We start from the raw sequence: 17,253 nt of genomic DNA, 5'->3' as shown, positions 1-17,253 counted from the left end.
TACTGTTCGTAAATGAGTTTAATGAAATGGAACTTAAGACTTTTCGTAAGTTACAAACGATTTGAGACTTACAAAGTTTTGTAAAGTTTAGTGAAATGGACCCCTGGATGTAGGCCGATTAGGGAAATGTAATCAGCAATATATGAAGCATAATGATTTATGTGTACACATGTAGTTGTACTAAATCATGTGTTTTATTTTTATATTGTTCAATTTGTTTAGGAAAAGGGTTTGTCTAAAATAAGTGGGGCAAAAATGCTATAAAAAAAAAGAATTCCTGAAGAAAAAACAAACAAAGCACAAATAAAAGTGCACTTAGGGTTATGAGCAAAAAATCCAACAAAAAGGAGGAAATTTTGTTTAAATATTTACCTTGGACACACGAGAGGGCAAGGTACCCAAAGCAAATACTGTTAACAATAGTATGTTAAAGAAAATCAGATGGAGCATGGAGGCAAGGGTGCCATTACACAAGATTCATTTGCTAGATTCTGAACGTTGATACTCACCACACACAGTGTAAATGATACTTCTGAGAAGTAAATAATACCCAAAACAAATTACGGTTTACCAATCTTGCTCTGATGATAACGACGTAACATAGCGACAACTCCATAATGAGATAACGAAATAGCTTAGTTTATTATGTTATTGACATAGAATCCCAGATATGCTGGCCCAGTATTTAGAACATTATTTGTATAATAGACATGACAAGTCTGCCAGCTGATGAACCCATATTGATGCTGCAGCGGTGCAGCCCAAGGGATGGAACATTGGATGCTGCTAGTTAATTTAATGTTTTGTGATTTTCCAAACATGACTAAAAAAATATTTTGAGTATCTTTGGATTTTCTTACAATACACATGCAGTATAATAAGTAATTGCCGTAGACACTAAATTCATTTTTAGAGGGTGCTTATTGAAAAGATGTTCAAATGATTGTCCAAATTGGGAATTCACACAATAATCATCATAAATACCCTAATTAAGCCACAAGGTTTTGGAATTTTTTTATGACATTTGACTAGATATAGTTGTACATGTGCTTTGAAAAGCAGCGATAAAACAGTTTTTAATTGGACACATTTTTAGGGAGGGCGCTTGTTAGGGAAGGTTGCTAATTAGGGCAAATAAGGTAATCTGGCCAAATTTGATACAAATATCCTCAAGAGTTTGCCTCATCTATTGGCTTTAGATCATGCAACCCGTACTAGTTGTAGATAACATCATTGACGTTTAGCAAGAGCATGTCTATCAAATTGAGTGAGTGATCAAATTCTGCTGTGCTTACATACAAGCAGGTCGGACCAGGGAAGTTTGTAACAAGCACTACATGTAGGCATCCGTTATCATCTCATTTGCATAAAGATGCATGTGTAGGAGTGAGATGCACAAGTGATGGTCATCTAGGCATTGTATAAAATTAGCTATGTTGTTTGTTCACTTTTGAAATTTAAAATAGAAAAATGTTTAGGCAATATAAATAATTAGAAAGAAAATGTGTACTTAATAATAGATTTGTTTTTAAAATCTGGTTAAGTTTTTATGCAGATATGATTTTCCCAATCTTTGCATGGATTTATAATGGTATATCAAAAGTAGGCATTCACTTGACAGTGACACTGTTGATTACGCACAATTTAGTGCAAGGTAGCATATTTTAACCAATTTTATTTTTGCACATTTAATCTGAAAATAATGCCCCAGTGAAAATCTATGCACATATTTATAAGTCTTCTCTATCTGTACAACATCAGAAATTTACATTCCTTCTTTTGAAACACACTAAAATGTCATTATTTCACAATATTTAATATCATGAAAATATTTTAGCATTGAATTCAGCAGCTTTTGAGTGATGTATCATGATGATCTCATTATGGCAATTTGATACAGGCAGCTTTGTTGTCATGCAAATTTTGCTTTTGTTATTTCCTGAGTGTTTTTACCCATTTAACCATAGCCTCATGGATATTTGACTTGCTGCCACTATATCGTTAATGCAGAGAGACAGATTGAAAACTCGCCACTGATTAGTTCATTTGAAAAAAAATTGTTAAACTATTTTGAAAAAGATTTTAAATTTCTGCTTATGAATGAAACTTGCATCAATTGTCATATTCTACAAATAAATAAACTGGTTTTAAATCCATTATTATACTATAAATAGATTTGATTTTAGGAAAACCAAAAGCATAATAAAATATTATTTAATAAAATATTATTTTATTAAATGATCTTCATTAAATTGTTTCTAGAATAATGTCAAATTTAAAAACATTTGACCCGATTATGTTTATGAATAATTCAAAGTAGATAAAAATCTTGCAAGGATTAATGCAAGTTTTATTGCAAAAATATAGTCCCAACATAATTTGGAAGTCGACAGTGTGTTGAAATAGATCTTGCTTTTCCATAATTGTTCAGCTATTCAAGAGAATCTACAGCAAGAATTCCCAATAAGTGGCCTGTGGGCTAGATCCAGCCCACAGACCAATAGTGGTTGGCCCTTGTTCAGCTCTGAAATGTACAGTAAACATAGCAAAACAAGGTGTATCTGGCCCTCAAACACAGATCTTTGACATTTATATGGCCCTATGTGGCCAGTGAGCAAGTGAGAACCCAGTAATACTACAAGTGTTTATTTTCAGTCCATAAAATGGCTTGAGTTTCAACTTCCTTGATTATATTTACTTGCTAAACGATAATGACTGAATTAGCTACCTCGTAATCACTAGTTTCGTTAGTTGACAGGAAGCTGGTAACACACGCAGTAGTATGCATAGCACTGTTTAGTACATGGTGGTGTACTCTATATAAACATCATTTTTATGGTATCTATTTTGTATGCGAGTTGGACAGTTGGCGTTGGCAGTATTTTATTTTTACTGCAACTATTCAGTTTTAATGGGATTTTTTAGTCTTTTCGGGAGACTGATATAACTTATTTGGTGTTGTGCATGAGCCTGTGTTGTAAAATCCAACAGAATAATAAAGTATTGTCCAGAGAGCATTGTGATTAAAATAATTTATAATATTACATTTTGTTTCAATTTTTATGCCATTAATATCTTTGTGCAATTCAGTATGAAGTCAAGAATTGTAAATAGAGATATATATATTTTTCTAGTCATATCTGTTATCTGATAAAGTGTACATACTGTGGGCTGAATCAAGTTGCACTTCAAATTCAATATATGATAGTCCCCAAGGCTAAGTTCATTAACCCTATATCTACCAGTGAACTCACCAGCTGACCTTACACATTCTAGGCAGTGAAAATCATACTCTAAATTGTCAGAGTCAACCATCCAGCTCTATTGAATTACATAGAGATTTAGTGAACTGTGGTGTTGATGTTGATGTTGTGTGGGACGTCTTTGCTGTAGGCAGGGAATGTTTGGCATGACGATAATGTCACTGCTCTTGTGGAACCTACTAGGCTATCAAAGATGGTGTCCGCTTTATAAGGCTATCCCAAAGTGTTCAAGGACAGGTTAATAAAGAGAAAATACTCAGGATATTGAGCGTTTTTCATTTAAAAAAAAATTTTATAATATACATCAACTGAAGAAAGTAATTTTTTTTTTAGTTTGAATAAAAAACAAATTAAGCAATAAAGATTAAAAAAATGTCAAATTTTTAGAACTGGTACATATCAAAGAAATTAAAAAGATTATAATTTCGAAGTATAATTTCGAATGATAGTTTTCGTTATTGAATTATAGGCATTATTAGTATTAGAAAGTCATGAATACAAAAATGTACTGTTCATAGGATCATTGTTAGAAATTTTGATTGAATATTATAAGTTTGTACAATTTTGATTAAAACTCTGTATTATCTACGCCACAATTTATCCATGAAACAAATTTAAGAAATTATAGGGCCATCAAGCACTGATATAATTTGAGTCCCTTTTCAAAAGAATTTCTATTTTAAGATCAAAATTGATCAATGTGCACAAGAAATGATGAAATTTAGAAACATGTTTGCAGTGAAAAATATCTTGTACGGTATAATATGCGAAAGTTCCAATTTATTTGTCTTTTTGTCATGGTTTGCATTTGAAAGTAAACCTATATAACAAGGGTATCACAAATATAACCTTTGAACCACTTTTGAAATAGGTTGCATGCAATTTTGAAAGAAGTCTTGTTGTACTACATGTAATACTTTACTACATGCTTCATAGGATACCGTGTGACCATTCATTACAAATTTATACACCAGTCACCATTTTCCATAAAATTAAGCTAGATTCTGAACTCTGGCTATAATTATCAGGGTTTTTCCTACCAACATGACCAATAGCGGTCTGTATGTAGGTGATATGGAGCCATTATGAATATTTAAGGGACCGTAACTTTTTTACTCAATGAGTCATACCCTTAGCAAGCATTATGAATACCATGGGCCCGATCCCCAACTCATTTCCTGTAAGGCAGCACTAGGAGCTGTTGCTGAGTTGGGTGGTTTGTGATTGGGATTTAGGGATTTTGTAATGCTACTTGGTGGTGGTAGTAATAGCTGGACTGAATGGTTAAACTTGGTTGAAGTAAAGGTGTTAGTTACGCAGGTCTCCTTTTGTGCAAGAAGTGTCAGACCCCCTCCCATTCATGAACATATATTTGTCCCTATAATGAGAAATTAGGATTCTATCACACACCCTAGAAAAAGATCTTTTTTTAGGGTCTGTGATTTTATGCACTGGCTTGATGAGAACAGCCCAGAGAGGGCTGGTCACAGTTTCAAAAAAATATCTTTATTTTAGGACTCGGGTGAAATCAGAACGTAGTATGTATAATAACTTTTGTATGATATAATGATGCATTGTAGTCATCAGTGATTGATTGATTAGGAATCTATTTTTAAACTTCTACGCTACAGAATTGGAGTGCTTTAACCATTTGTTTTTTTATCTTTTATTTCTCTTAAAACGTAGTTGCTGTGAAAATTCTGTGTAATTTTTTTGGGTAATTTAGGAAATAATGGCATCACATTTTGAAAAATAACAAAATTCAGTTAGTGTGCAAGTGTGTGAGTGTTATTGACAAACTGATTTTATGCAATCATCATAGTATGGTCTATGATGCAATGCATGCTAGAATGGTATGAAAATCAATGTAATGATTTTGTGAGGGAATATGTAAGTTTAATGGCTTTGTAATTTAATTAGCTGTTCAAAGCTTGTAATCTGTGCATTTAATTTGTGTCAGTGTTGCTGTTTTAAGTATAGCTTTTGATAATAAATCATGAGGGACGCTTGCCCGGTGGGTTCAGTTTATATTTAAAGGTAGGACGTATGACCGTTCCAGGATTTGAAAATGACCCCCTTTTCACGGGGAATCAAGGACATTTGTAGCAATTTTACCCCCTATTTTGGGTGAAATCAAGGACAATTTACCCCCAAATAATCCCCCTATTTTTATTATTTCGAGGATGCATTTTCATTTCACCCCCTTATCACGGGAATCAAGGACATTTTTTCTGAAAAAATACCCCTATTTTTACCATTTCAAGGACGCTTTTGAATTTTGCCCACTATTTCACGGGGAAATGAGGACATTTCTTCGGAAAATATACCCTATCAATTTTGTGTGGAAATATTAAAAAAACGGACAGATAAAGTACCAAAAAACAAAAACTGTAGCGGTAAAACGCGAACGAAAGTCCTAGAAATACACCCTATTTTTCATTTCAAGGACAATTTTGCTCCAAAACAACCCTAATTTGGACAATCGCGAACAATTTTGTCCTCGAAAATTCATGAACATTTCTTGAAAAGTACCCTAATTGGAACCATCATGCGTACACATTGTCAGTGGAGAGTGAACCCACCGGGGACGCTTGCGGGTAGTATTGTCTGTTAGGGTAGTATGCAGGGGGTGGTTTTTTTGTTATTTGATTGAATGAATTGGTACATTGACATTGGCTTAGGTAGGAAGATTTTGAACATGGGGGGCAGATGAAACAAAAAATTTGGTGACCCATCCTAGGGGTGGCTGGGGGGTTCCCTCCTCGGTGTCAGGAAACTTTGTGAAAAATAGGTCAAAAACACCCATTTTCCCGGTATCTGGTCACATTTTTTTACTTTATCTGGAATTATTGAGGGGGGGCTGAGCCCCCGACCAAAATTATTGAGGGGGCTGAGCCCCTGCAAGTCCCCCAGTTCCTATGCCTATGATTGAAGAACCTGATTACACCTACAGTAGATGAATTCATTATATGAATTCTTCTCTAAGATTCATTCTCACAGGATTTTGAATCGACATATTTTTTAAATTTGAACCACAAACCGATTGGGAATGCAATTTTTCCCATTATTTTTACAGTTCCATCATTATGAGTAAAGTTGTTGTTTCTTAAATTAGGCAAACAGAATTCCAGATAAAATGCCAGTGATTTACAAGGAGGGGAACTATTCATTTGTTGGGGAGGAGGGAGGCAGAGTTGCTATTGTTAACATTAGATGTAAGAAATTCAATGTACATTTTTTAAACAGTTGTTGATATCTTTAGTTGTGAAATGTGTGCAAATAATATTTGCTAAAGCCTGCTATTTTTACTTAAATTTCAATTAAGTGCTTCTATTGTATACATTGTATAAAACACCAATGATGCATGCTGTACAGGGAGATATTCCCAGATCATGTGTCAGATTTGTGTCATGAATTCATAGCCAATATATTCAAGATATGATGTTTGTAGTGAACCTGTACGATATGTGTAAATATAACAACTAACTCTTACCATGATTTGTTTGTTATCTTTCTCCCCCTCCCCTCTCTTCATTATGTTTAGTCCCACAACAACCTAAAGGCCACCATGGTCATGGCCACAGCCAAGGCCACGGCCAAAGCCACAGCCAAGGCCACGGCCAAAGCCAAGGCCACGGCCAAAGCCACGGCCAAGGCCACGGCCAAAGCCAAGGCCACGGCCAAAGCCACGGCCATCACAAACAAGGTCATGGTCACGGTCACCACCAAAGCAGTAAGTCAAAAATGAGTAGAATTAGTACTACATGTACTGTACTCGTAAAATGCTGTACAAAATCGCTTGTACCCATATTTATGTGCTTTGGTATAGAACTACTCAGCTGGTTTACCAAAATTTGCTTGCTTGTCATATTTGTTGTGTGTATTTTACTATGACATGGGTTTGCTTTTAAGGCAAACATACTACTATATCAAATTCTCTTGCTATAAAAGCCCACTCCATCATATTATTGTATAAACCGCTCTAATTTTTAGTCCAAATGCATAACAAAAATTGCTTGCCAGCTCAAGTTGTGTATTTTCGTATGAAACAAGACTACCTCTGAGGCAGATCTGCTCTACAAAATTTACTTCCTGTCTCAATTTGATTATTTTCATAAGAAACTGGTCTACTTTTAGGCAGACCTGTACAAATTTGCTTGCTGGTCCAATCTGTGTATTTTGGTGTATATCTGATCTACTTTTTATAGGCAGACTTGCCGCTCTATAAATTTTGCTTGCTTATCCAGTCTATTATATTTTTGTATATATCTGGTGTGCTTATAACCCCTTTTGTGTTATAGTATAAACCTGTTCTATCATTAATGTGCATCTTCTTAAACCCATTTTGTGTATTTGGGTGGGTATGCTAGGTGTAGGTGTATGGGCGGGTATGTGTAGGTGTGGGGGGGGTGGGTGTGTAGGTCTATGTGGGGGTGTAGGTGTATGTATATCTTTATGTTTAAACTGTCACGGTTTCTCTTTATGTTGGTATCAAACCTTTCTACAAGGTATACCAACAATTACAATACAATCTCTTGTTGTCCCAAATTAAGTACAAATGTACATTTGTCATGTACCTGTTCTATGAAATATCTGTTGTTTAGTTACTGTCTGTGTGTGTATTACAATGGATCCCAATGTATTCGCTCCCCTTGAGTCAGCCCAGAAAAGTCACCCATGCTTAACTGGGATTGAACCTGGGACCCCTGGGTATCTGGCCAACATCCATGTTCTGTTCTGCATTTTCTGGTGGTTTATTCCCTTATCACATCTTGCTTGAAGAATCCTCCCATACGAACCACTGTTCATTCCTCATATAATACCTGTATCTCGACATTCCCACATTGGATACTCACTTGTTATATATACAGGCATGCAAATTTTCAGGTTTAAGCCTGAATTCAGGCTTTTTGGGGGTCCAAATTTCTGTGCTTTCTTTTAATTTGAGCCTGTTTTCGGCCTTTTTAGCCTAATTTCACGCACCTTTTCAGGCTTTTCCAAACTTTTCAGGCTTTATCATGGATGATCATTCTCATGCCTGTATATAGGGTACATTATCATGGTTATAGGGGAGTTACTTCATTCTTTCATCTTCAGTAGATGTGTGCTCTGCCCTCGTGTATCCAAACCATCAATATCTTCAAATAATGCATCAGTAGTAATGGATTACACTGGTCTGATTTTCATGCAATGTTTACCATGTTTATTTTTCTATACTTGCATCATTTATGCTTTTCTTTTTCAGCAAGCAATCACTATTTTATTTTATACTGCCTTGTTCTCCTATATGTGCATTCTACTTTCTGTCTTGCCAGTCACAGCCTAAAGTCACTGTAAGAATAATTCATTTTGGAATGAGATATGCTAAAAATGGTTTGTGTTTTCTTTAGTAGTTTTTGCTCTCAAAAGAAAAGGCAATATATTCTATAGAAGGCTTTAGTTGATCAAAACTAGGCCATCACAAAACCACTCATTTATGAAACTCAAGCAGATGGAAAGTAATGTAATTATGATAAAGACGTTCTTGTAGTAAACTTCTAAAGGTTTTCTTGGAACTTACGGATCTGATGTACCTTTTCAAAAGATAGTGTTCTATTTATTAAGATTCATTCATGAGTGAATATTCTTTGGAAGGATCTGAACCTTTCTTTTGGCTACTTACTATGATTTGTGATTTATTTGTTGGTCCTTTTATTAAATTTCTTTTGCATCTTGAATTTTCTGCATAAATGAAAGTGAATTATTCTTATAATGACAAATTAAGATAATGATATGCATTCACACTCACTACTTATGTATACAATTACAAAACTCTACTGTCACCTCTTTGCATTATCAGTCCACCCATTCTTACTCAATTTGCTTGCGCTCTTATTTCCAGCATAACTGTTTATTTTTGCTCCTTGTTTTTTTCTCTTTTCTCTCTTTCCCATCCATTCTTTATCCATGTTTCTAGATGGTATATCTCCTTCCCTGTTCTTCACAAAGTATTCCATCCAAGATGACTCGCAAGAACTTTCCATACAGGGTGGGTCAATAAACTGTGACACGTTTCTTGTTATTACTACTCGAAAGTAGAAAAAAAGGTTTGATTCATTGATTGATGGCCGAGCTGGCTTGTACAGGGTGGTTACAAAAACATGCTTCACATTGAAATAGTCAATTATGAACTTAGAAGAAAAACAGTTTATTCTTTGAATGTTCATGAAACAAAAAAACACAAAAAAAAACGAGTCCAGGACAAAAGTTATGTACCTGAAATCATCGTCTATCTCATTTGTTGATGAAACAAGTTCTTGCATAAAAAGAGGTAGATGTTTTTAACAAAACTTGATTTAAGAAATATGGACACACATTTGCTATATTTTGATCACCCTGTTTGGGGGGAAAATGCTACAAACAGTGTTCAAAACAAGGTGGACCTTGGGCCAAAAGCATATGAAAATGCCCACCGATACACTACCTTGTTGACCTCACAGGGCCCTGTGAAATTAAGTTATCAAAGCCAGCAAGACTAAATGCTGACTTCAGCATCCATGGCATTTCTTAATGTTGTTGATAAGTCTGAAGTTTTACAAAGTGTCCCAAATGTGGACCAGTGTGACATTAAAATGTCACAATTTGAGTTTGGGCCCAAGAAATTGATGTGAGCCCATAGATTTCAACTCCTAGGGCCCAAACGATCCTTAGAGATTTTGGCTTATTTCGATCATTGGCTACAAACCATCCTTAACAAGTACAGCATATAAAGGCATCTTCCACCCAAATGTATTGATATGATTTGTAGCATTGGGCAATATCGGGGGGCAATATACACGTATTACGTTGGTGATCATCTAAATTCAATTGATTTGGTTTCCCAAAGCTAGATGTTATATTATTTTCAAGTTGTGATAAGCAGAAATGTGTCATGTTTTACAGAACCACTCTGTAGCTGTGTGTGCTGGCTTGTCCGGCCGTCAGTCAACTCACTCGTGGAAAGCTGATTTGTGTTTAGTGTGACTAGTTGCTGTAGTTGTGTTTGTAGTCAATGCTATTATTGTGTGTTTACAAATTGAACAAATCTAGAAAGAAGTCCGTTTAGCTACGGAAGAAAGGGATGGGTTAAAGAAAGGATCGCTCCATGAGTTAATGGTTTTCAATATCTTTTTGGAACATAAAATATGATTGCATTAAATAGGAAATGCATTGTAAGTTGCACATGATAGGCTCTTGTGCGTGTTTTTTGTTTCCTTTAAATGAAAAGTTACACAAAAAGAGAGATATTTTAATATATTCTGCTGAGAAAAAAGAGAAAAAAATAACTTGTTTGGAATTTGCAATAAAAATGGGTCAGATAGAAATCTGTAGGAAAAGTTGAGAAAAAGTATGAACACAAATTTCTGAAGAAAATCTTGCATTGGAACGGTAATTTATTGAAATGTTGGCATGGTTGTGTTTGAGATAGAGTAAATCTGGACAAATGACTGATGAATTTTCATTTTTGAGCAAATTGGACAGTAACTATTTTAAAATTCTTAGTATATGTTATTGTTTTTCGCTAATAATCAGTGCAGTGAATGAGCATAAAATTTTTAAAAGCTCATTAATATGCATAAGTAAGCACATCAGGCAAAAAGCTACAAACCTTAAACTAAGAACATTTTGGACTGGTTTCTGGGTAGACTTCTAGAATATTATAATTGGATCATACTTCTATGCCATGTCCCTGTTCAGCTACAGGTGGAAAATGGGAGTCGGATGCTTCTGCTTTTAAATAATGTTCATCAGCTTCTATAGTTAAAAGCATTTAGAGATCATAATTAGCGTAAAATCAGTGTCATTATATAGTGCCTTTTAGAGTAAAATTAATTGAAAACCAAATAAAATCATTAATAAATAATAGCTGCTCTGTAAGGTAGTTAATGATATTAGATAGCTGCCTGATGATAGATAGCATGATGTACCTGCTAGTTAACCTGTATTTGCTTGAAGACAAAAATGGAATGAATTTTGTACGTACCTGCTTCAATACCTGCACAAATGAAATGCCCAAAGTATGCTTGCATGAAAGCAGTGATGTCGCAGCATTTTTTGTCATTTAATTATATTTCAATATACGTTAGAATGAACAAGTTATAACCATTTTTCATTGAGAAACCACTACTCTGGAATCAGTTGAGAACTCCTTTGAGCATACAGCCAGATACATGTATATGTCATAATTTCCAGTTGACACTCATACGACAAACAATTAGAAACTGGGACTCGCAACGTATGTGTAGATACTGGCTAAAAATGCCCAAAATGCAAAAATGTTTGAGACAAAAAGAAAGTCATCTCATTAGTGCTCAACTTGGAAAAAATTAAAAACTTTGGCACACTTTATCCTGGTAAGAAGTTTTCAATTTTGCCCCACCCTTGTACAGCTCAGTTTCATAAAATTCTGCCTTCATGATGCTGTAGAAATGCGAACTGTTTCAATTTAGAAACACCCTTTCATTCACTCCTATTTATGTACTGGCTTCTTTTTGAAAGATAAAATACTTGTTCATTGCTATCTTATTCATTTTGAATGTAGGATTTTTATGATATTTGAATGATGTGAAGATTTGAATCTGTAAATTGTGGCTAATTACATGACTGCTTTTATTCCTAGCATCATTATCTTGTTTGCAATGGGAAGGATCTAAAGAAGCAGTTTATTTTTATTAAGAGTTTCATATCTTCTATCCGTTTAAAGTTTATTTTCCCTATTTGCCTTTGATCATGTGTCGCAAGTATTTCATAGATAGTAAATATGAAATTTCATAGATATTTGCTATTCATTGAAGATTAATATCACATTCATATTGTGAGCTTTGAGTAACAAAGATATTATAATACCAATCCAGAGACATTGGCGGCACTAGGGGGCATTCCCCCCAAAAATATTTCTTGCCCCCCCCCCCCAGTTTGCCCCCCGCCCCACCTATGAGCCAAAACCCAAAAAATTACGTAAATTTCTACTTTTTGTGGTAATTTTATGCACATTATGTCGATTTTGCCTCCCTGAAATTTACTTTGCCCCCATGCCCCCCGAAAAAAAATCCTGGTGCCATCACTGTCCAGAGAATGGGACTATAATTGCCCTGTGCTTAATTCTGCCATATTAAGTTGTCACATGTAGACCATAATAGTGTTCTTCTGGCCTTTATCAGCAAAACCCCAATATTGAATGAATAGGGTCTTTAAGTGTGATCATTAAATGTTTGCGCATATTGCGCTTTAATACTGCATATTATCGGCAAAATGTATTACATACAGAATGCAAACATGCACATACTTTAAATCAAAGTTTAATTTACCAGTAATATGGTGAAATAATGTGGAGGTACACTAGTATACTGTCCTCCATGAGTGACAAGCAAATATGGCAGCATCAGGACTCAGGCTTATCTCTTGGTTTACAATTATCTTTTGGGGAGAAATGCTATAATAAATATATATTGATAGGCCTTATTTCATGGCCTACATGGTATTGTGTCTTTCAAGCATACTTGTGATGAAGGTTTTTTTTCTCCAAATTTACAATTTGATCTGTTTGGTTGTTGCATTGTCATCTAAGAGTCACAAGTTCATCATCATGTGTACATAAACATCCCATATAGTTGACCTTTTTGTGACCTTTATCTATCTATTATCAGTGCTATCAGATCATTAGTTTGTTTAAATAGAGATATATTTGCCATATGAATGATTCAGATCATCTCTGGTCAAACATTTCTTATCCTTCGGGCGTGGCTTTGTATATAAACAATAGTTTGAACAATAATTGATAGTGAAACAGATGTTTATAATGTGCGTACATTAGCATGAACAATAAGGATCAACTGGCAATTTCATTGATCATATTGATGGTAAACATCATATTTAGCAATGTGATTCAGTGTTTAGCTTTAAAGATTAGACAAAAATTTATGCAAATAATATCATATTGTTCTGCTCATTGATATTGATAATAATTTATAATCTCTTACCAAATTTTCAAAGTGTCATAATGCCCAAATATTGTTAAAATACACATTCAGCCATGTAGCCAAACATGTGCAACTTTTTAAATTCAGCATTCCAAAAACAGTTGGGGTGTTGGAGGCGGTATATTATGGGACTTGTGTAATTTTTCTCGACCAAAATCATTCACAATTGTAACATGTGGTTTTTTTTTATGGCAACCTCTATATTTTTTATAGGAATTCTGGGATGTGATTCAGATTTTACATTGTCATTGAATTGAATGCAAACTTTTTTTTTTTTCCAATTTGTGGATGACAGAACCCAGAAATCCTGTAGAAGTTAACTTAATTCACACAGAAAGCAAATGGGTGATGTCACAATTGCAAACAATTTCGGTTGAGTAAAATCATAAAATCCCATAATGCGTATAGACACACTCCCTCTTCCTATGTGTTATTTGTTCCCTGTCCTCTTTGAGTCGTTACTTTGTACATGTATTCATGTGTGTGTTTTGTTGGTTTGCTTTCCATGTACTGGCGGTTACAATGCAGCGGGACAAGCACCTAGACAGATAGGATCAATCCATGACATGAAAGTAGAAGATGATAACCAAGGATATGCACCACAACAACAACAGCAACCACCACCACCATCTGGTGGAGGATATAGAGTAAGTTCAATGCAGTCTCGGTGCCAGGGGAATAGTGGTTCCCCTAATCTTAGGCATTGTCCCTCCACTTTCCCCCAGTCAAAATGAGAAATCTTGGTTATTCCTTCATGTAATTTTACACGAAATTAGGGTTAGTTTAGGGTTAGGATTAGGGTTAGGATTAGGGTTAGGATTAGGATAAGGCTTAGGGTTAGGATTAGGGTTAGAGTTAGGATTAGGGTTAGAGTTAGGATTAGCTTACACGAAATAATTACATGAAGGATCGACCGAAATCTTGGAGATTTCCACTTTTTAGGCTAACAATTCTAAGTTTCACTGCAATTCCTCCAATTGTTACCCCCTCCTAAAATTGCCTTTCTCCTTCATTCCTTCCCCTCCAAAAAATATCATGGTGCCCTCATTTGTCATAACCCTCTCCTGATCGCCATTGTCACACATGCATCATTGCCAGTAACAAAGAACAAAATATGTGATGTGATTTCACATAGTCACTGGTTGCTCTGATTCCGCCTGTCAATTAGGAACCCACCTTGGCATTCAAGATAATGGGATTTGAAATATTAACAAGAATGTGAAAAATTTATTTTAAAGGATAGTTTCCTTTCTGTTTTTGGTGATGGTCAATACCAGTATTGGTACAAAATAATGTTGAAATTAAAAATAATGGTGGCGATGTAATGTGAATAAAACTAGCACACACAAAAAAAGCCTTAGGATGTGTCTTCAACCAAAAGAAAATATCTTACGTAAAATTGTGTTTCCTTATTAAAAATATTGCAGTCCACCATCATTTTTGCCCACATTTTTGTTTTAAATAAATTTGAACACATTTCGTGAACACAAACAAAATAGGAACAAAGGATCATGGGTAATTCCATGGAATAACAAAAACAAAATAACATGATGACCTGCCTCACATATAACCCTTTTATCACATGATTTGTTAAATTGTAATTTTAATATATTAAGTTTGAATGCCCTTAGAAAATGTGTCATAGAAATAGGATTTAAGGCAAAAACAAAAGCAAACATTTATGAAAATCAAATTTTGAATGATTTTAAAACATATTACAAGAGCTTTTTATAAAAGACCCCTAATCAACTTTGAATAGCCCCTCAAAATTCCCCCATAAAAATAGGGCAAGGGAAATAACACTCTTAAGCCCAAATGGTCTCACTCCCAGAAGCATAGCTCAATAACCTTTATTTAAGAACCACAGCCCAAATGTTAACCTCACATTGTAGAGGATGAGTTTTTGTACCCAACACATTCAAAGGTTATGCTATGACTGTACAAACATATTAGGGTTAAAGAACTGTGTCCTGTTAGATGAGCTTGTTGGAGCATCCTTATGTCTGGTAGGTATCTTGATTCAATTAGGTTCACCTTACAGAGTGACATATAAGCATTTTATTGCTGGTGTTTACGTCAATATGCTATGGCACTGTCAAGTATTGTTGCAATTTAATGCCTCAATGTGTAAGTAATACAGAGTGTTCAAAATGAACACTATAGTGTACCCATCTTCAGTTCAATTTGCCTTTATATTGCATCTTTTTGTAAGGAAATTGTTCAAATCTCACTCACAGGGAATTGGCTAATGCAATCACTAGGATCCAGAACATGTTTATTTTACAGGGCACAGTTCTTTAACCCCAATACATTTGTACATTTATCGAATGACCTCTGAAAATTTGGGTACAAAAACTCATACTCTGCAACTTGAGGTCAAATTTTGCACTATGATTGTTTAATTGAGGTTATTGAACTATGCCATTGATGAGGCCATTGTAGTCCATAGTGAATGTAGCAACAAAGATGCAAGAGGTATAGCCATTTCATACACTTTTACTGAGCAAACAAAGGTGTAGCTAGACTCTTTTTGAAATATATTTTAAAGATTTGGTAAGCATAAAACAACATTTGCTAGTACGATCTCTAGTGTGCTTGTCTGCAAGTAAAATGCTATTAAAACATTGTTTTCACCCACCCCAAAAATCAAAATCAAGATGCATAAGATCCTTGATTAGATCTTGTATTTCTCACAAAAAATGAAATTCAAATGAAACCTTATCCACTCATACACAAGTAGGTACCACATTTTTGTCTGCACTGTATGTTCATCATCTGGAATACATAGTCTCTCTAGTACTCTTCATTATATTGGTAGCATGAATTTGATATGCAGTTGGCACATTTCAATATTGGATCATTTTGTTCATATCAATTATGACTTGCCCACAGCAAAAACTATTAGCAGCATCCAATTGATGTGCAATTTATAAACATTCTTTAAAGCGCCAGTTGCATCACATGCAGGATATTTGTGTATTTTTGGATGCTTTTTATTTCACTTGGTTTTGCGGACAATTGTTTGTTTCGCTAGGGTACGTATATTCGTATAATAAGTAAAAATCATGAAATTATAACAACAAATAAGACTATTTGAACTTTTTTGTAGATAATGTAGGAAAACACAAAGATGAGAATGGCGATATCTATATTTTAGCATCTTTGCTTTCCACCATGGGGGAAAAAATCTAATATTGCATCAAACAAACAATCAAAATATGAAATGAAAGTTGCCAGCTATTCTATAATTATTCAAAAGTGATCATGTATATACTAAGAAAAATGTGGTCACAACTATAAGTAGGTCATTTAGGGATGAAATCAAAACTCGACCCCCGGTTCCATCCGGTTCCCATTGTTTAGAACAATAGCAACCGGACAGAACAGGCGGTCAACCGGCGGTCATGTTTTGATTTCATCCCTTAATAATGTTATGCTATATAAGATTTCAGAATTTAACAATTAATCTGTTCTTTCTTTTCTGTCATTTTCTTTCTTCCTTTAGCCACCACCTCCTGAACCTGTACAACAACAACAATCAAGGGTGAGTTGCTATTGCCTGAAACAGAAATAGAGATGAGAATGTTTCATGTATGGCTTAAAGCCATATTATAACATTTCCATAAGAAATAGAATTGTATTTTTAGGTATAAAATGTTAGTTTGCACTGTCAGATACCGTATTGTTTGTAATAAATGCTCCCCCTCTAATAAACGCCCCCCCTCCAATTTTTCTGTGAAAAATTGACAAATATGCAAACATTTCCATGCCATATCGTGTAGGTATAAGCTTAAAACTTGAATCAGTCATGTCAGTCACGATCACTAAATTGCATGGACAAAACCTATTATGACTCAACTCCCATCCATTTCATTGCCTAATTATGGTAGAATTTCACTAATTCCATGCACTTACAGGTGTAATTTTGTTTTATTTCCCATGAAAGTATTATTTTCGGTGGGCTCCGCCATCATGTATAGTCGTAAATCCCT

The 17,253-nt window shown here is 34.7% G+C and overlaps 1 protein-coding gene across 13 annotated transcripts in view; it reads left to right on the top strand.

The window, feature by feature from the left end:
• Positions 1-17,253, top strand: part of LOC140142065 (LIM and SH3 domain protein F42H10.3-like) — a 106,672-nt gene that overhangs the window by 54,331 nt on the left and 35,088 nt on the right. For 2 of the 13 annotated variants that reach the window (XM_072164008.1, XM_072164006.1), the window contains 3 exons: positions 6,808-6,997; positions 13,776-13,908; positions 16,767-16,805. The exons of 2 other annotated variants lie outside the window; for them this stretch is intronic. In XM_072164008.1, the coding sequence (XP_072020109.1) occupies positions 6,808-6,997; positions 13,776-13,908; positions 16,767-16,805 (362 nt within the window). Of the gene's footprint in view, positions 1-6,807; positions 6,998-9,219; positions 9,293-13,775; positions 13,909-16,766; positions 16,806-17,253 lie in introns of all 13 variants that reach the window. 9 more of the 13 variants (XM_072164012.1, XM_072164010.1, XM_072164011.1 and 6 more) reach the window with 5 other exon arrangements.

This window comes from Amphiura filiformis, chromosome 20 (assembly GCF_039555335.1).
Source record: "Amphiura filiformis chromosome 20, Afil_fr2py, whole genome shotgun sequence".
Classification (NCBI taxonomy): domain Eukaryota; kingdom Metazoa; phylum Echinodermata; class Ophiuroidea; order Amphilepidida; family Amphiuridae; genus Amphiura; species Amphiura filiformis.
Note: the sequence above shows the minus strand (reverse complement) of the source record. Positions and strands in the feature narration are given on the sequence as shown.